This window comes from Astyanax mexicanus, chromosome 12 (assembly GCF_023375975.1).
Source record: "Astyanax mexicanus isolate ESR-SI-001 chromosome 12, AstMex3_surface, whole genome shotgun sequence".
In the NCBI taxonomy this organism is placed as follows: domain Eukaryota; kingdom Metazoa; phylum Chordata; class Actinopteri; order Characiformes; family Acestrorhamphidae; genus Astyanax; species Astyanax mexicanus.
This window is the reverse complement of record NC_064419.1, coordinates 25,885,901-25,901,925: the sequence shown is the minus strand read 5'-3', so window position 1 is coordinate 25,901,925 and position 16,025 is coordinate 25,885,901. Positions and strand designations below refer to the sequence as shown.

General features: G+C 37.3%; 1 protein-coding gene across 4 annotated transcripts in view; it reads right to left on the bottom strand.

The window, feature by feature from the left end:
- Positions 1-16,025, bottom strand: part of fgfr1a (fibroblast growth factor receptor 1a) — a 60,142-nt gene that overhangs the window by 12,495 nt on the left and 31,622 nt on the right. For 2 of the 4 annotated variants that reach the window (XM_007235232.4, XM_007235234.4), the window contains exons 6-8: positions 10,620-10,743; positions 8,416-8,606; positions 6,604-6,754 (exon numbers count right to left, since the gene is read on the bottom strand). In XM_007235232.4, the coding sequence (XP_007235294.1) occupies positions 6,604-6,754; positions 8,416-8,606; positions 10,620-10,743 (466 nt within the window). Of the gene's footprint in view, positions 1-4,553; positions 4,699-6,603; positions 6,755-8,415; positions 8,607-10,619; positions 10,744-16,025 lie in introns of all 4 variants that reach the window. The other 2 variants (XM_049485714.1, XM_049485715.1) reach the window with 1 other exon arrangement.

Below are 16,025 nucleotides of genomic sequence, written 5' to 3'. Positions count from 1 at the left end.
GAAAAATAAGTACAAAATCTGATATCATGTGGTTTTTGGTTGTTAAGGCTATCAGATCAATCTAGATACCTTAAAAGATGCCTTGAAAAAAAAAAAACATTTCATATTGACTTTTGATAATCTGGATAGTCAGAAATGCATACACACTATAATGCATTAGCACAAATCTGATTGTAATTGCATTTCAAATCACCTCCAATTGTGGTTTAGATCAGATTTTATGTGGTTTCTGGTCGTTCAGACTATCAAAAATTAATCCAATTCGAAACCCCTAAAAAGATGCTCCGAAATTCAATTCAGATTGATATTTTCGAAAATCTGGATTGTCATAAATGGCCTGAACTTATATTTTTGCAAATCAGATCCAAACATCTTTTGGAGGAGGTTGTTTGTCGCATTGTGAATGTAAAATCTGATTTGAGTCTCCAGAGCATTCACACTGTAATTAATTTGCACAAATATGATTTTAATTGCATTTCAAACCACCTCCAAATGTTGTTTGGATCAGATTGGCAAAAAATGGGTAGATTCCTCAAAAGATGCTCTGAAATCCAATTCAGATTGATTTTTGAAAGTCGGGACAGTGTTTTTGCAAATCAGATCCAAACATCTTTTGGAGGTGGTTGTTTTTTTACACATTGTGAGTGATGCAAAAGACACTTAAACCTGTATAAATCTATAAATTTCAATCTTTAAAGCATCCACACTATAACACATTTGTATGAATCTGATTGCAATTGCATTTCAAATCACTTCTAAATAAATGTGATTTCATGTGGTTTCTGACTGTCCAGATGATCAAAAATGAATCTGGCTGAAATCTAGATAAGCCAAAACCGAATTTGGGTTGGGAGTCTGAACATGGCTAAAGAGACACATTATTTTGAAGGTGGAAACAATAAAGTTCATTGAAGCAATGGATCTTCTTCTAAAGAATCCTGAACACATCCAATGATAGAAGGCCCAACAGGAGTCTTAAGGGAATAGATATTCCAGAACCAGGATTGGAAACCACTAAACTATGGGACTGACTGACCTTTTCCGACATGAAACCCTCTATATCCCTGAACCACTGGAATGTTTTCTCTTCTTTGGGGTTTTTTTTTTTTTCTTTTTGGTTTCTAACCTGTTCTTAGCCAACAACCACATTCCTAGAGGAGCCAGTGTGTTTGCTAGCTTCTGGGTGCAAATTAGCACTTGCTTTGTTTTTTTTTGTTTTTTTGTTTTAACAGAACTTTCTGGAAAGCCCACGGATGAATTTGTCTTGAGGTCAAAGATTGTGTGTTTCTTCACACTACTGCAACGACGCTGGCCCTCTATAAAGATGAAGTTTGTGCACTATATAGCCAGTAGATAAAGCTGATATTTCCAAATCGGAAGATGGCACACTCCACACAACACACAACACCCTCCCAAAACACACACACACCCACCCAAAACACAAAACACCACCAAACCCACCCAAACACACACAGAAAAGAGAGGTAAAATAAGTGTTCAGTGCCTTTAACATGACTGCCACTCTGCATAGAGCACAAACTCCTATTGTAGCACCATAATCACGTCTTTCAAGCATCGGGTTTCAGCCCGCATTCTTCTGCTTATGCACCGGCGGGGAGAGGGAAAAAAACTGCTGCTCGTGACTTTTGGCAGCCTCAGTCTCCAGATAAGAGCAAAAAATGCCCAATGTAAACGGTTACATAAGCAGAGAAGAAGGCAGCTTGATTTAAAGCGGGCGGATAAACCGTAAACTATATAGATTAAACTATATTCACTGGCCTGTTTTGGCCAGGGCCATCCATTCTAAGCCTAACTGTGCACGTCAGTGGGGCATAATCAGCTAGCTAGGTCATGGGGTAATGTTACATGATAAATCTGGATGATAAAGCTATTTCTTACTCCGAGGAAGTAATTTTCTCTAGCCTTAAGGCTCTGCCTAATAGAACCAGAGGCATGCATTTATATGTTCATGTATAATAAACAATACAGGTACATTCCCGTCCCCAAAAAACATCATACAATCATACAACACATCTACTTATGATTTATATATAAATGCTAAACAACTGCTACATAAAATGCATACAAACTACACTGTTTCTAAGTACAAGTACTGTTGTGTAATGGTTGGATGTTTTCTAAGTAAAGTAAAGAAAAAAAATAATAATTGGCTTTTCCATCCGAAGAATTATTGGAAACAAATGCGTAAAGAAACAAGAAGCAGATATTCCAAACCCCATTTGAGTTAAAACACCAACACCATGCACACAAAAGTATTTAAAAAAAAAAACAAATGTTCAGGCTTGGATTGACAAGCAGCTTGATAAACCAATAAACAGACAAACAGGATCCATTTTAAGCATCAAATGGATCTGCTGTGCTCCGTTTGAGAGACGTTTATCACGAGCAAGCCCAAAGAGCAAGCTGGACATTCATTTCTAAAGAAGAAATGACACCAGCGTTGTCCGCTCTTTAGGGCAGTTTTGTCAATGTTCTAGCCGAACATTGGTGTTTAATTTGAAATAGACTTCTTGTTAAAGGAGCAGAATCAGGAAATTTTAGAGATGGAATGTATGTAGCCAAGCCAAACCATTACCTCAGAGGAATATTTCAGTATTTAAAAATAAATAAATACTTTTGCTTTCAATACACTCTGTCATGCAAAATGTATATGGGGAAAAGTTTTCTATAAATGCAAAGAAAATCATATTTAAAATGACTAGCTCTGCTTTTTCCAATAACTTATTATTAGTCCAAGTTCTGGATCAATCAGCCAATTAAAAAAAAAATAATCATAGATTTCATAGATCTTTAGCGACTGTTCAAAAAATTATGAAAGTTTTAAATGCATACATTTATATTATAAATGTATACATTTATATTATATAGTGAAATGAGTGAATGATTTTCGGGTTTGAAATCTAGAAACAGAAAAATTTTAATGTGGTGCGATGATGAATCCTAAAATCGTAAAAAAAAAAAATAGTTCTCAGTGGTAGGGGTGGGCGATATGACTAAAATAATATCATGGAATTTTAGCGATACTCTTGGCGATATGACAAAACACTAAAATATTTAAAGAATACACTATTGCAACAAAATGAAAATGTATTTTTATTTTCGCATACGATATGCTATAGCACACCTCTAACTGAGATATTTAAAAAAATACAAGAATTGTTTCAGATTTGTAATAGAAGTCAATGATCCAGGATTTCATGTTACTAATAATAATGCACTCCAAATATCTACATATATCCAGAATTAAAGTAAAATAAATGATACTGGACAAATATAATCTGTCTCTAGCAGATATATAACAGAAAATGAGAACAGTGTGAATTTGTCTTTTGCTAAAAAACGCAAAAAAGTAGAACCCTGATGTAATAATTAGGGGTGGGTGATATGGAACGATATTTCAAGGTATAATATTGTTCGCGATACTCAAAAATGTTGGTGACATAATCAAGTATGATACTATATGGCACACCCCTACTCAGTAGTGTGTTAATAAGTGTTAATATATATATATTTTTTATTACATTTGTGTGCATAATTATTTAACTCATGTTTTGAGAAAAGGTTAAATAAATTCGTCGTCATCATTGTATGCATTTAAACCTTTTTCTTTTTTTCTTTTGTTTTAACTGCCCAGCTATTGACAAGATATCCACCCTGAACTACTGCTAATATTTTAACAATTTTCTGATCAAGTCTTTAAGAAAATCTAAACATTACTGCAGCAAATAGAGCAGAGGTTAAGCTGAAACATACTGAGGAATCCCTGTAAATGTAAATACCAGGAACAACTCTGCTTCATTTGTACTGTTTAGTCTCAGTAATTATGCATTTCATCAGAAATCTAAATAAACAAATCTAAACCTCGCTCTCAGTTTCGACAATGGGAAGGCAGTGGTTTGACTTGGCTTATTGGTTCCATTTTAACAGAAACGGGAAGAAAAAAAAATAACCACTCGTTCCATGCTATCAAGGAGGAGTGGTCGAACCACACAGAGGAAGTGGCTTCCACACAAGACGGGGACCCTTCAGCCACAGCGCGACCATTATGGGGCCATGATGAAACTCTAGCATTGGGTCAGAGTGAAGAAGGAAATAGCTACTGCAAATGGACTAACAAGGGTTAACCACAAGTGGATCCAAACTTAGCTCATGGGCAAAAGGTACTCAATTCCATATCAACCGCCTCATTAAAGACCCAAACTGTAATCAGAGGCTTCTAGATCCACTTTATGGACATTTAAGGACCAGCCCTGAGTTTACTAACAGTATACAGTAAATGTACCTATTGTGTATTTCTGTGGTTTCTGGCGTACAACACTGTTATTGTTGGAAAGCCCCAGTTGCAGCAATTTGGGATTGGACCTTTAACTGCTGATGGTTGTGATTGGTTGGACCATAGAGGTGCGTAGTGGCTGAATGTGGCTGACCTTTTGTGTGAATTGCTGGTCAAAAGATTGATAGAAAAGGAAAGAATGAGAAGGAAAGTAGTAAGAAGTTAAACCGAAAAAGAGCACCACAAGAACCGTAGATACCTTCATAGACAGTCAACCATGCAGAGTGATGGGAATTGCCAATAGAGTTGCCAGCCAAGCAGGTGTACACCCCCGAGTCCTCTATAGTCACATTCCTGAGCTGCAGCACCTCCATATCCTTATCCGTGGTGTTGAGGCCTGCCGTCTAAGAGAGAAGAACCATAGGATGAAGTAGGAGAACACCAGAAGTAAACCCAGAACAGAGAGAGAGAGTGAGAGATGTCCGAGAGAGGTTATTGAAGAAGCCTCCCTGAAAGAAGCACCCAGAAACAAAAGAGAAGGCTGAAAATAGAGTGAATAGATCATGGGAGAAGACAGAGAGATCCAGAGGTCCATATTGCCTTCCAGCTTTATTTCAGAGAAGGTAATAAAGATTCCTGTTGATTACGGCTCCAGCGACGACCCTGCTGACAGACTGATGATTAGAGGCTGGTTAGTAGGAGGAAAAACCGCTCCACCTGCTGAGGAAACCCACACCTGGGGCCGAGGAATCAAACGAGGGGGTGGACATTCACCCACCTGATTGTCCTGGAGTCCATCTCTACATGCACGAGATGGGCTACATGGAACGCTACCCAGCAGAGAAAGAACTCAAGAATAGAGTTACGTATGAGAGAACATGAGGAAAAAAGAAAGAAAGACGGGGAGAGAGAAAGGAATGTCCTTGAGAGAGAGACAAAAGGACTGACAGGGAAATTAGAGAGTTCAGAAGAATGAAAGAAAGAAATAAGTAACAGTGGGAGACAATATGAGAGAGTGTGAGACTAAAACAGAACAAGAAACAGACAAGGAAAGAGAGAGAGAGAGATAATGAGAGACACAGAGGTGAGGCAAAATGCAAACAAAAACAAACAGAGACAGGGGCACAAATTAGACAGACAGGGAAAGAGTGAGCGAGAGACACCGTGAGACAAAGGAGAGAAATAAACAAAACAAAAAGACACAGAAGGAACAGGACAAAAAAAAGAAAGGCAAAATGAGAGTGAGCAAGAGAGAAAAAAAATAGAGAGAAACGATAGATGGAACAATTAAAAGACAAATGAAAGAAAAACGGAGAGTCAAAGAAGACTAGGAAGAAAAATAAGAGTCAGTCAAAAAAAAAAAGGCAAAGTATAGACAAAGACTGAGATAAGACCGAAAGACAAAAGAAGGAAAAGACCCAAATAAGACACGACAAAAATAGACATGAAAGAGAGAGAGAAAGACAAATTAAAAAGCAGAGAGACTAAGGAGGAAAAAAAAGCAGAGAGACAAAGGAACTGGACGAAGAAAAGAAACAAAATGAGAGTGGGCAAGAGAGAAAAAAAATAGAGACAAAGAAGACGGAACAAATAAGAGACAAATTAAAGAAAAACAGAGAGTCAAAGAAGACTGGGGAAAAAATGCAGTGAGACAAAGTAGAGACAAAGACTGAGACAAGACCGAATGACAAAAGAAGGAGAAGACAGTCCAAATATGATAGTGAGACAATAAAGACACAAAAAATAGACAACAGAGACCATAGAGTAGAACGAAAAAGAGGAAAAGACCAATGAAACAAAACAGAGACAAAAAAGCAGAGAGACAAAGGAGAGTGATAGACAAAGGAAATAGAGAGTGAGAAAGTCCAAACAAAGGAGAAAAGACAGAGAGACAAAAGGAGAGAGGAGAAGTGGGAGAGAGGAATTCAGACAGGCCTGGTTTTTCTGTCCCACTCAAGGCGAGTCAAAAGAAGCAAATGGAGCGCAGGGCATGAAGCGTTCCCTTATTTGGAGGGCACGGAGTAACGGAGCGGTGAAGAAGGAAAGACAGAGTCCAACATAAATGAAAGCTAGAACACTTCCAGTAAGCTCTGCTGGGTTTTTCCATGGCATCATTCGCAGTCCGGGGCACCAAGGAAAAAAGGAGGGAGGATGGAGGGAGGGAGGGAAGGAGAGAGATGTTAAATGTTGTCACCTAACTGCCTTACTGTTTATCTGTCTGATTGTCTGTCTGTCTGTCTGTCTATCTGTCTAGCCAACTCGCCATCTGCCTTTCATTCCCCTGTAGGCTCCGGCTGGTGGTGCATTACCTGTGGAGGCGTGTTTAGTGACGGTGAGCCATGCTGATTGGTTGGCTTGGCCTATATAATTGGACACTTTACAAATATACTCCCCACTCTCCTCCTCCGTCACGTTGTACAGCGTCAGCACCTGCGTGTCCGAGCTGTTGACCCCAGAGTGCTGCGGAGGTCAAACAGAAGTTAGAGGTCAAGGTAAATGTCGCCCGAACGTGCCGAGAACACAGCTGTCACACTGAGTTTACCACGTTCACCAAACAGGGATGAGGGGGTGTAAATGGGTCATTTCCGCTGGTAAAATGGATTATGATTTGCCAGCAACATGGCTCATATTTTCCCCTCCAACGCCGGGTGTCCGGCTCAGTTTCCGGAGGGGATTGTTCAAAGCAGACAGTGTAATTTAGTATATAAAAAAACACTGCTAATGGGGAACAAAGTGAAAATAGGACATGGGTATGAATGTCCAAAGCAAACAAATGACAAATAATGGCTTGCATAATATTAGGTATCCACATGCCTGGCAACACAACTCTAGCAGCTTCATAAGCTTTACAGGAATAGAATGGAATTTACTGGACATTTCTGGAAACAAAACAGGAAAAAATATTTCTGAAGCACATAAAAAAAAAAAAAACATACACGTTACAGGGATATTAGTTTTAGGCAATGCTGTACGTTCCATGATGTACACTCCTGTTCAAAGTTTGGAATCACTAATAACATCAATGCTGTTATTATACAGCTCTGGAAAGAATTAAGAGACCTTTTCAGTTTCTGAATCAGTTTCTCTGGTTTTGCAATTTATAAGTATATATTTGAGTAAAATGAACATTGTTGTTTTATTCTATAAACTACGGACAACGTTTCTCCCAAATTCCAAATAAAAATATTGTCATTTAGAGCATTTATTTGCAGAAAATGAGAAATGGCTGAAATAACAAAAAAGATGCAGAGCTTTCAGACCTCAAATAATGCAAAGTTCATTTAAGAGTTCAGAAAAAAAAATGGTGGAATAACCCTGGTTTTTATTCACAGTTTTTATGCATCTTGGTATGTTCTCCTCCACCAGTCTTACACACCCCTTTTGGATAACTTCATGCCACTGCTGGTGCAAAAATTCAAGCAGTTCAGTTTGGTTTGATGGCTTGTGAGCATCCATCTTCCTCTTGATTACATTTCAGAGGTTTTCAATTTGGTAAAATCAAAGAAACTCATCATTTTTATGTGGTCCCTTATTTTTTTCCAGAGATGTATATTCAACAATCACTCTTGTAATGTAGATCATAATAGTTTATATAATAATTTTTTTTTTTTATAATTGATAATGAAACATGAAATAAATAATGATATCTATGTGGAAACAATTCTCCCTCCAGGATATATATATATATATATATATATATATATATATATATATATATATATATATATATATATATATATTATAGCTTTACTGAGCTTTAGTGATGGGGTATTGGTGGCAGTAGGATTTGCATGTCTCAGAAGAAGCACATGGTGGCATTGTGCAGTGTGGGGTGAGGGTTCTTGGGTTAAATGTGGGGAAAAAAATCTCATTGAAGGCAATTCATCTCATCTCATTATTGAAGGCAAAGGTGATGCAGACTGTTTGGCCTCCAGGCCATTTTTTTTCACTTGAGTTCAACTACTAATACCTGTGTTAACCAGTGTCAAGACAATAATAACGCATTTTAATGTCATTTAATTTTGTCAAATTAAATGATCATACAGAACTACATGACAGTAAAGTTCTAGTGTGAGATAAAAAATAAATAAATAAATAAAATAAATAAAACTAGTTTTTACCTTTAAGACTCGGACGTAGGGAAGCCCGTCACTTCCCACTTTGCTGCCGTTCACCTCTATGTGTTTGAGCCACTGGATGTGGGGCTGAGGGTCACTGAAGACTTTACACTCAAACTCCACATCGCTGCCCACCACCACGGTGCGATTAGCAGGCAGGCCAGCCTGGAGGATAGGCCTGTGAGGGGAGCGCTCTGGAACACACACGTACACACACACACGCAGGTACACATGGGGTGGGGGAAGAAAGAAACAGTGTGAGTTGAGAAAATAACAGCCTAAGAAACACCCAACAACAGCAATTACACATTACAGCGAGACTCTCTTAAGATTAGATTACAGTGAGCCATTTTAATGCTGCTCATCTGAGGCAACTTCAGTCATTCCTTTGCTTAGCAGTCTGGCAGGAAGAGCTAACTGTATAAATAACACTTCCTTGGCACACAAAGACTTCAATACTTCAGTCGCATTCCGCGCTACGTTGTAAGCCATACATTACACTGATCCCTTATCCCGCGCTAATCTCCCACACAGTCTACGGAGACTCCATCTTTTGAACCTCCAGACTGTGACTGCGGCTCTGAAACGTGCCGATCAGATGGAAGCGGGTGGAAACTGTAGCCTAAACTGCTGCCGCTGTACGACGTTTAAGAAAAGTTCTGGAGCGCAGCTGCTGACAACTTTCTTTACTTCTTCAGTCTTGCTTTAGAGCTGCTAGGCTAATGTAGCTAGCAGGTAATGAAATCTATTAGGCACCAGTTAGAATCTCACCTGATATTGGGCTACTAGATTTCAGATTTCATTACTGATCATTCTGATGATGTATATTGTACTGTTTGTTAGAACAGAAAAAAGCGATGATGGAAAAAGAGCAAAAAACATAGATATATTAAACTGACAGTGAAACTGACAGTTTCTGATGAATGCATCTAATCTTTATTTTCATAAAAATTAAGAAAAGAAGAGATAAATGTAATTTCTCTAATAAAATAAGAAAAGAGATGCTTAAAAAAACTAATAATAGAAATGCAACCTCAGGACAACCCTACATTTATTACTACTTTAAAAAAAGTCTAAAATTAGAATTTTAGAAGTTTAGCACATTAGCTGAAGATTACTTGAATACCAACAGTGAGAATTTTGGAGGAGCCTGTTGTGTTTAAAGCTTGTTTAGACCTTTAGTTCGGTGGTTTCACCATTTAGTGAGAGGTATCACCACACCGAGACTCACAGAGCTCCGAGGTTTCAGAAAGCTGGTCATAGATGCAGATGACTCTGGGAAGGGAGGGGGTGTGCCATATCCAACCCATATTATTAGAATAGAAGTATTCGGTCTTGAAATCTGTTAATTCTGACAATATTCACAATATACTCAAACATATACAATATGATACAACATGATATAACACTGAACGCATCACTGAACTATTCCTTAAAGTGTGTGTGCACTTGAGTGTATAGTTGTTTGGCTGAGAGATATCACGGCCTGTTTTAAGAAGACTCATTCTGGTACTTCAGAGCCCAGATGGGTGTGGCTTTGATTTATTGACTGTTTGCAATGTGCGTAAATCACAACTGTGCCAGCCAATCAGCACCTTCGTTCTAATATATTCCAAATGCTCTGACTTCATCTTGACAAAAACCACTCGCACGCTCTCAAACAGACACACACAGTATTTCAAACTAAGTAAACACACACACACACTTCATTCTCCCCATTTAACATGCACCACCAATAAATATTGAAGACGCGACTGTCCTTGACACGGACACAGAACGCTCACACACATTGAAGTGTCCGTCATTACATCGGTTTACTTCAAGAAAACCTGCGTTACCCATTAACAGTATTGAACCAACACGACATTACCAACACAAGCAAAAGCATTTGCATTTGATTAAAGCAGGTTAATGTGGTGCACAGCTTCTCAACCCCTCCTCTGAGGACCATCAACCAACCTTAGTAATTAGCTGAAGCCTTGAAGGGCTGCAATCGATTCTGTGATTTAAAGCCAGACGCGACTTAACAAGATTAAAACAAGCAAGACACAGTCCAGCACAACAATCGTGCAATCTGTAAACACACTAGTAAGAGATATGGGATGTGTGTGACCTTGAAAACCTCAATTAAGGTTATTTCTGAAGCATATAAATCAGGAACAGGAATAACCAGGGACACAAAGGGCGCACAAAATAGGTTAACTCACCGACAACGTCCAGCTGGTAGGTGTGGTTAATGCTGCCGTATTTGTTCTCAACCAAACAGGTGTAGTTGCCTTTGTCTGAGGGCACCACTGAATCCATTATTATCGACCACATGTGGTCCCGCACCTGCAAGAGCAAGAGGAGATTCATTTCATTTTTTATTTTTAGTTTGGGTGACAGCTTCTTATTAGGAACATTTCATCATGCCCACTGACTCTTCACAGCAGCTACAGCAAAAAATTACTACCACTGTGATTAATAGATTACATACTGAAAAACAATGTGAATCTCTGTTGCATTAAAATATTAATACACCAACTAAATCAGTACAGTGAATAAAGATCAGCCAGCAATGATTTGCTGTTTAAAAAACTGCTCATTTTAAAGGTTATTTTTTAAGTTTTTAAGAACAACAGCAGACCACATCAGCCGATACTGAAGGTTTAAAAATAGTTATTTTATCGTATCAAAATTACATTTATTTCTTCATTCATCAATCACCCCTACAATCATTATCAAACAATATATACTACCATTAAAAGTTTGGTATTAAGATTTGCAAATAATAATAAATTAATACAATTTTTTCTAATATGTGTCATCTGTGTACATGCACAGTTTTCAAATAACTAGTTGAAAAATGAGAATCTGAAAACCAACTTAGAAGAAATACAAGACCTATTCGGTGTGACAAGTATTTTTGTTTTTTGCACATTTTTGTTGTAATGCCAATACCAAAACCAATTTAGCAAAAAAATCTTAAAAAAAAAACAAAAAAAAAAAACAAAACATAATTCCCTTCCTAAAATTAGATTAATTTACTATGTAAAACAGATAAATGCAGTTTGTTGATTATTATATAGTTGATTATTATATGCAGTTTATTGCTTATATATATATATATATATTTCTATGTCCTTCAGTTCTACTTATTGAATATACAAACAAACCTAATGAACTTTCGCTGTCCTAAAAAACAGAACATTGAGGTCTTTTATTTCTGATAAGGTTTATCTACAAATAAGTATCTCCTATCCAGAACATACTTAGACCCATCTGATCCATTACGTGAGGAAACGTAAACAAACTTAACAAGTATTTTTGGCTGTAAACTTTTTTTTTCTTTTTTTTTCCCTTTTCACAAGACCTCAACTTCAAAGCAAAAGATTAGACAAGCACTTTCAGGATCTAAATCTCAGGAAAGCAGTTTAAACATTACTAGAAATCAGCTGCAGAGATATGCAAATGCCAGAGCGATCCCTGAGGAACAGGAACAAACCAAAGGGTACAGGAATCATCAGAAGCAGGTCTGTGTTCTTCAAATCTAACTCTATGAAAGCCAAGATGTAAAATAAATAGATTTAACAGGGGGGGAAGCTGGCAGCAGAGCTAGATCCAGTCTGTAAAAATGGAGGTAAAGAGAACATCACGTACTCAGGAACTCACTTAACTTTGGCCAAACTGTTCTGACATTTTTACATTGTTTATCTGTTGCTTTTTGATGTTCAACAGGGTCGGCCAAGCTCATACCAAACGCTCCTTTACTCAGAACAGACGAGGAAAACGGGTTCTTTTATTCATATTTCACTTTCACGTGGATAATATTCCTCAATAATCTTCTAATAATCTAAAGTTTTCAGCTGAAAGATATGAGCTGTAGCTACAGGGCTAGGACAGTAATGTTAGTTGAGCAAGCTAGCTTAGCTTTAGCATTGGTTTGATTGACTGCCTTTTTCTGTGAAAATTTCAAATTAGCCAACAAGCTATATATGACTTGAGTAGCACTGCTTAAGTAAATGTATTACTATGGCACTGTTTAGGTCATTTCTAAGAAAATTAGCTAGCTGACTAGCTAAATGTGCAATTAGAATAGCACAGCTGAAGCATGATTAGAACTACACTTCTGGGCTAAATTAAGTCTAAAGTCTCACTGCTGAGGAAACATTTATGATTAAAACTTCACCTCTGGACTGAATTTAGTCAAACTTTCCTCTACTAAGGTAAATATATGGTTAAAACTACAATTTTGGTAAAACTTAACACTAAATTCCCACTGCTGAAAAAAAAATATGATTAAAACTATACTTCTGGGCAAATTTAGACTAAATTTCTACTTCCGAGGTAAATGTATGATTTAATCTACACTGCTCTGCTAAATTTAGTCTAAAATTCCAATGCTGGGGTAAATGTATTACTAAAACTACACTGCTGGGCTAAATTTAGTCTAAAACCACATTGCTGAGGTACATGCATGATTTAACTACATTACTTGGCTAAATTTAGACTAAAATCCCACAGCTAATGGGTAAATGTATGATTACAATTACACAACTGCGGTAGGTAGCTAGCTAAATGTGCAGGTAGCACTGCTAAAGTAAATGTAGCTATTGTGCTTTGTTGACATGCCTGCTAGCACAAAAAAAAAAGTGTGTAACAAATATTTTAAACTGTAGTTTTGTAATTGATTTGGGATAAAAAGCAAAGCAAGGATAAATAAAGGCTATGTATTTAATACTTAAATGTATTAAGTGGGGAATTTAAATGAAAAGCTAAGAAAACAGTCTGGTACTTAAATAAAAAAAGAAATTTCTAATTGATTGGCATGTGTGCTTTGTCAGGGACGATACAAAATACTCAGTCTAGTTCAGGATCTACCGTCCGGTCCCATTTTATTGAGTATTTAGGTTTTTTAAATTTGTGTAAAAATAATAATATTAACGAGGATTTTAAGCTTAGTGTAGGAAAATGTGTTAGTTGGACTTCTAAGGGTTAAACTCTGATTAAACCTGAAACCTGCAGAGGGAGAGGCAGACTCCTAATGCCTTCAGTTCTCATTATTGTTCTTATTAGGCTGAAAGATAAAGGGGTTCTGGTGGGCAGTGTTTAAACAGAGGTTACAGCTACTCCAGCTGCAGGGACCCAGATGTGGTCCCACACACACATATATGCACAAATATGCACAGACACACACATGCATTAACTTCCTCCATACACATGTTTAATGTAAATGAACAATGGAGCTGGACTCTTGTTAAAAAAATGGGGGAAAGGGGGAAAAGAGGGTAGAAGGAGGAAAACCAGAGGAAAAGAGGGGCCAGGGGAGAGACTGTATGTGTGTGTGGGGGGGGTCTTGGCGCTCATTCATTCATAAAACCTGGGCGCCCCTTAAAAGGCGCCCCCGCACACAAACAGCTTCAAAGTCGTGCACGCACGTGGTGTACGCTCGTGTGTCTGAGCTGGTGAGCGAGCGGGTGGGCGAGAGACATGGAGACAGACAGAGAGACAGAGAGAGAAAGACATACATAACGGGAGTTTGTGCACATTTATCAAACTACACATATATAATTGTAACGTGTAAGTATGCATGTAAGCATCTGTTTGCCTGTGTTAGTACGCGTACATGTGTGTGTGAGCGAGTGTGTGCATGTGTGATGGACTGCGGCAGGCTGAAACTCGCTCCAGATGGTAAAGTGTGTGTACGGTTGTGGGGCCTGAGAGAGCGAGAGAGAGCAAAGGGGAGAGAAAGAGAGTTTGAGAAAGAGGGAGAGAGGAGGAAGAAGCCTAATGCCTCCCAGCTGGGGAACACCTCAATGAGAAAAACATACGGCAAAGCAGGTCCACGACCACAGAAACACACAGCTATAGCAGAAAAGAAGTGAGAGTGCACGCGCGAGAACGGCATTTGCGTCTGCAACGTTAAATCACAAACAATGCCCCTGGTTCAAAATGAGAAAACACTATTTCTTAAAAACTTAATTTTTCACTATTTTTCAACTTTACATGTGTGCCTAAAGTGCGATAGTGACTCTGGAAAAAAATAAGAGACCACTTAAAAATGAGTTTTAAGATTTTACCAAATTGAAAACCTCTGGAATATAATCAAGTGAAAGATGGATGATCACAAGCCATCAAACCAAGATGAACTGCTTGAATATTTGCACCAGGAGTGGCATAAAGTTAACCAAAAGCAGTGTGAAAGAATGGTGAAGGAGAACATGCCAAGATGCATAAAAATTTTGATTAAAAACCAGGGTTTTTCCACCAAATTTTGATTTCTGAACTCTGAAACTATAAGAATATAAACTTGTTCCAGCCATTTCTCATTTTCTGCAAATAAATGCTCTAAATGCTCTATATTTTTACTTGTAATGCTCTATATTTTTGTAGTTTATAGAATAAAACAACAATGTTCATTTTAATCAAACATAAACCTATAAATAGCAAAATTATAGAAACTGATTCAGAAACTGAAGCAGTCTAATTTCTTCCAGAGCTGTATATATATATATATATATATATATATATATATATATATATATATATATATATATATATATATATATATATATATAAAAATGTACTGTTGGTTTGAATGACTTCACAAGTGACATAATTTTTGGAAAAGCCAAGAACCTTTATTGTATATTTTTACTTTGTAGCTTTTGTTTGGTTAGACTGGGTCAATGCATTTCAACCTAGCCACCTCATCAAGCTTAATTAAATTATTTTTATTAATTTTTTTTTTGTACAATATTGAATGTACTTTAAATAAAATGTACCACCCAGTCAGACATGTCTGCAAACACATGAATATAATATTAAGATTCTTTTATTTTTCCAATGTTTTTTGGAGGGGATGATGAACTTTTCATCTTGAGTGTGTACTTTAATATTTCATGTTTAGGATTTTAAAACATAAAAAAAAATAACTATTGTAACACAACACCTTCACTAAAGCCAGGTTTGTGGCACGCTTCTGTTCTTTATTAGAAGAACCCAATCTCAGCCCTCTCCAACACCCTCCACTGGAAAACGTGACTAATGTCTGACTGGCAACTTTATGTGCCTCAAGACTTTAATAACATTTAATAATGTGTGCGTGTGTGCTTTTAAATGCTTTACTACAGCCTTTCTAATATTAAAACATCAAGCAGTGCCAGATTTAGAAAGTTAAAGGCTTTAAGTTTTAAATTTTTAGAACATTCACTGCAGTGATTAATAAACTTTATCAATAATGAACTATTCAGTATTTGTACAGATTCATCTAAATGCCATGTGTGCACTCTTCTGTTCACTCTGCTTCAGACTGAGATCACACTGAAGACTGTGGTGAGTAATGGATTACTAATACACGAGTATTGAGAGAGAGAGGGTCATCCAGGTGAGTAATGGCTTCAGCACTTACACGGCATACTTTCTACTGCAGTGTGACTCAAGCTCAATTTTAACACAAAATGTTACAGTAATGAAATTACAGCACGCAGACTCTGAATAGTGAGATTCTTAGAAAGTCACTTGATATCATGACCATTCAAGGCAGCACTTATAATCCTGCCTCAGACTTGTTTTTTTTCCCCCTCTTTACATGTATTACAATATCACATTACGCTGTATTGTATCATTAGATG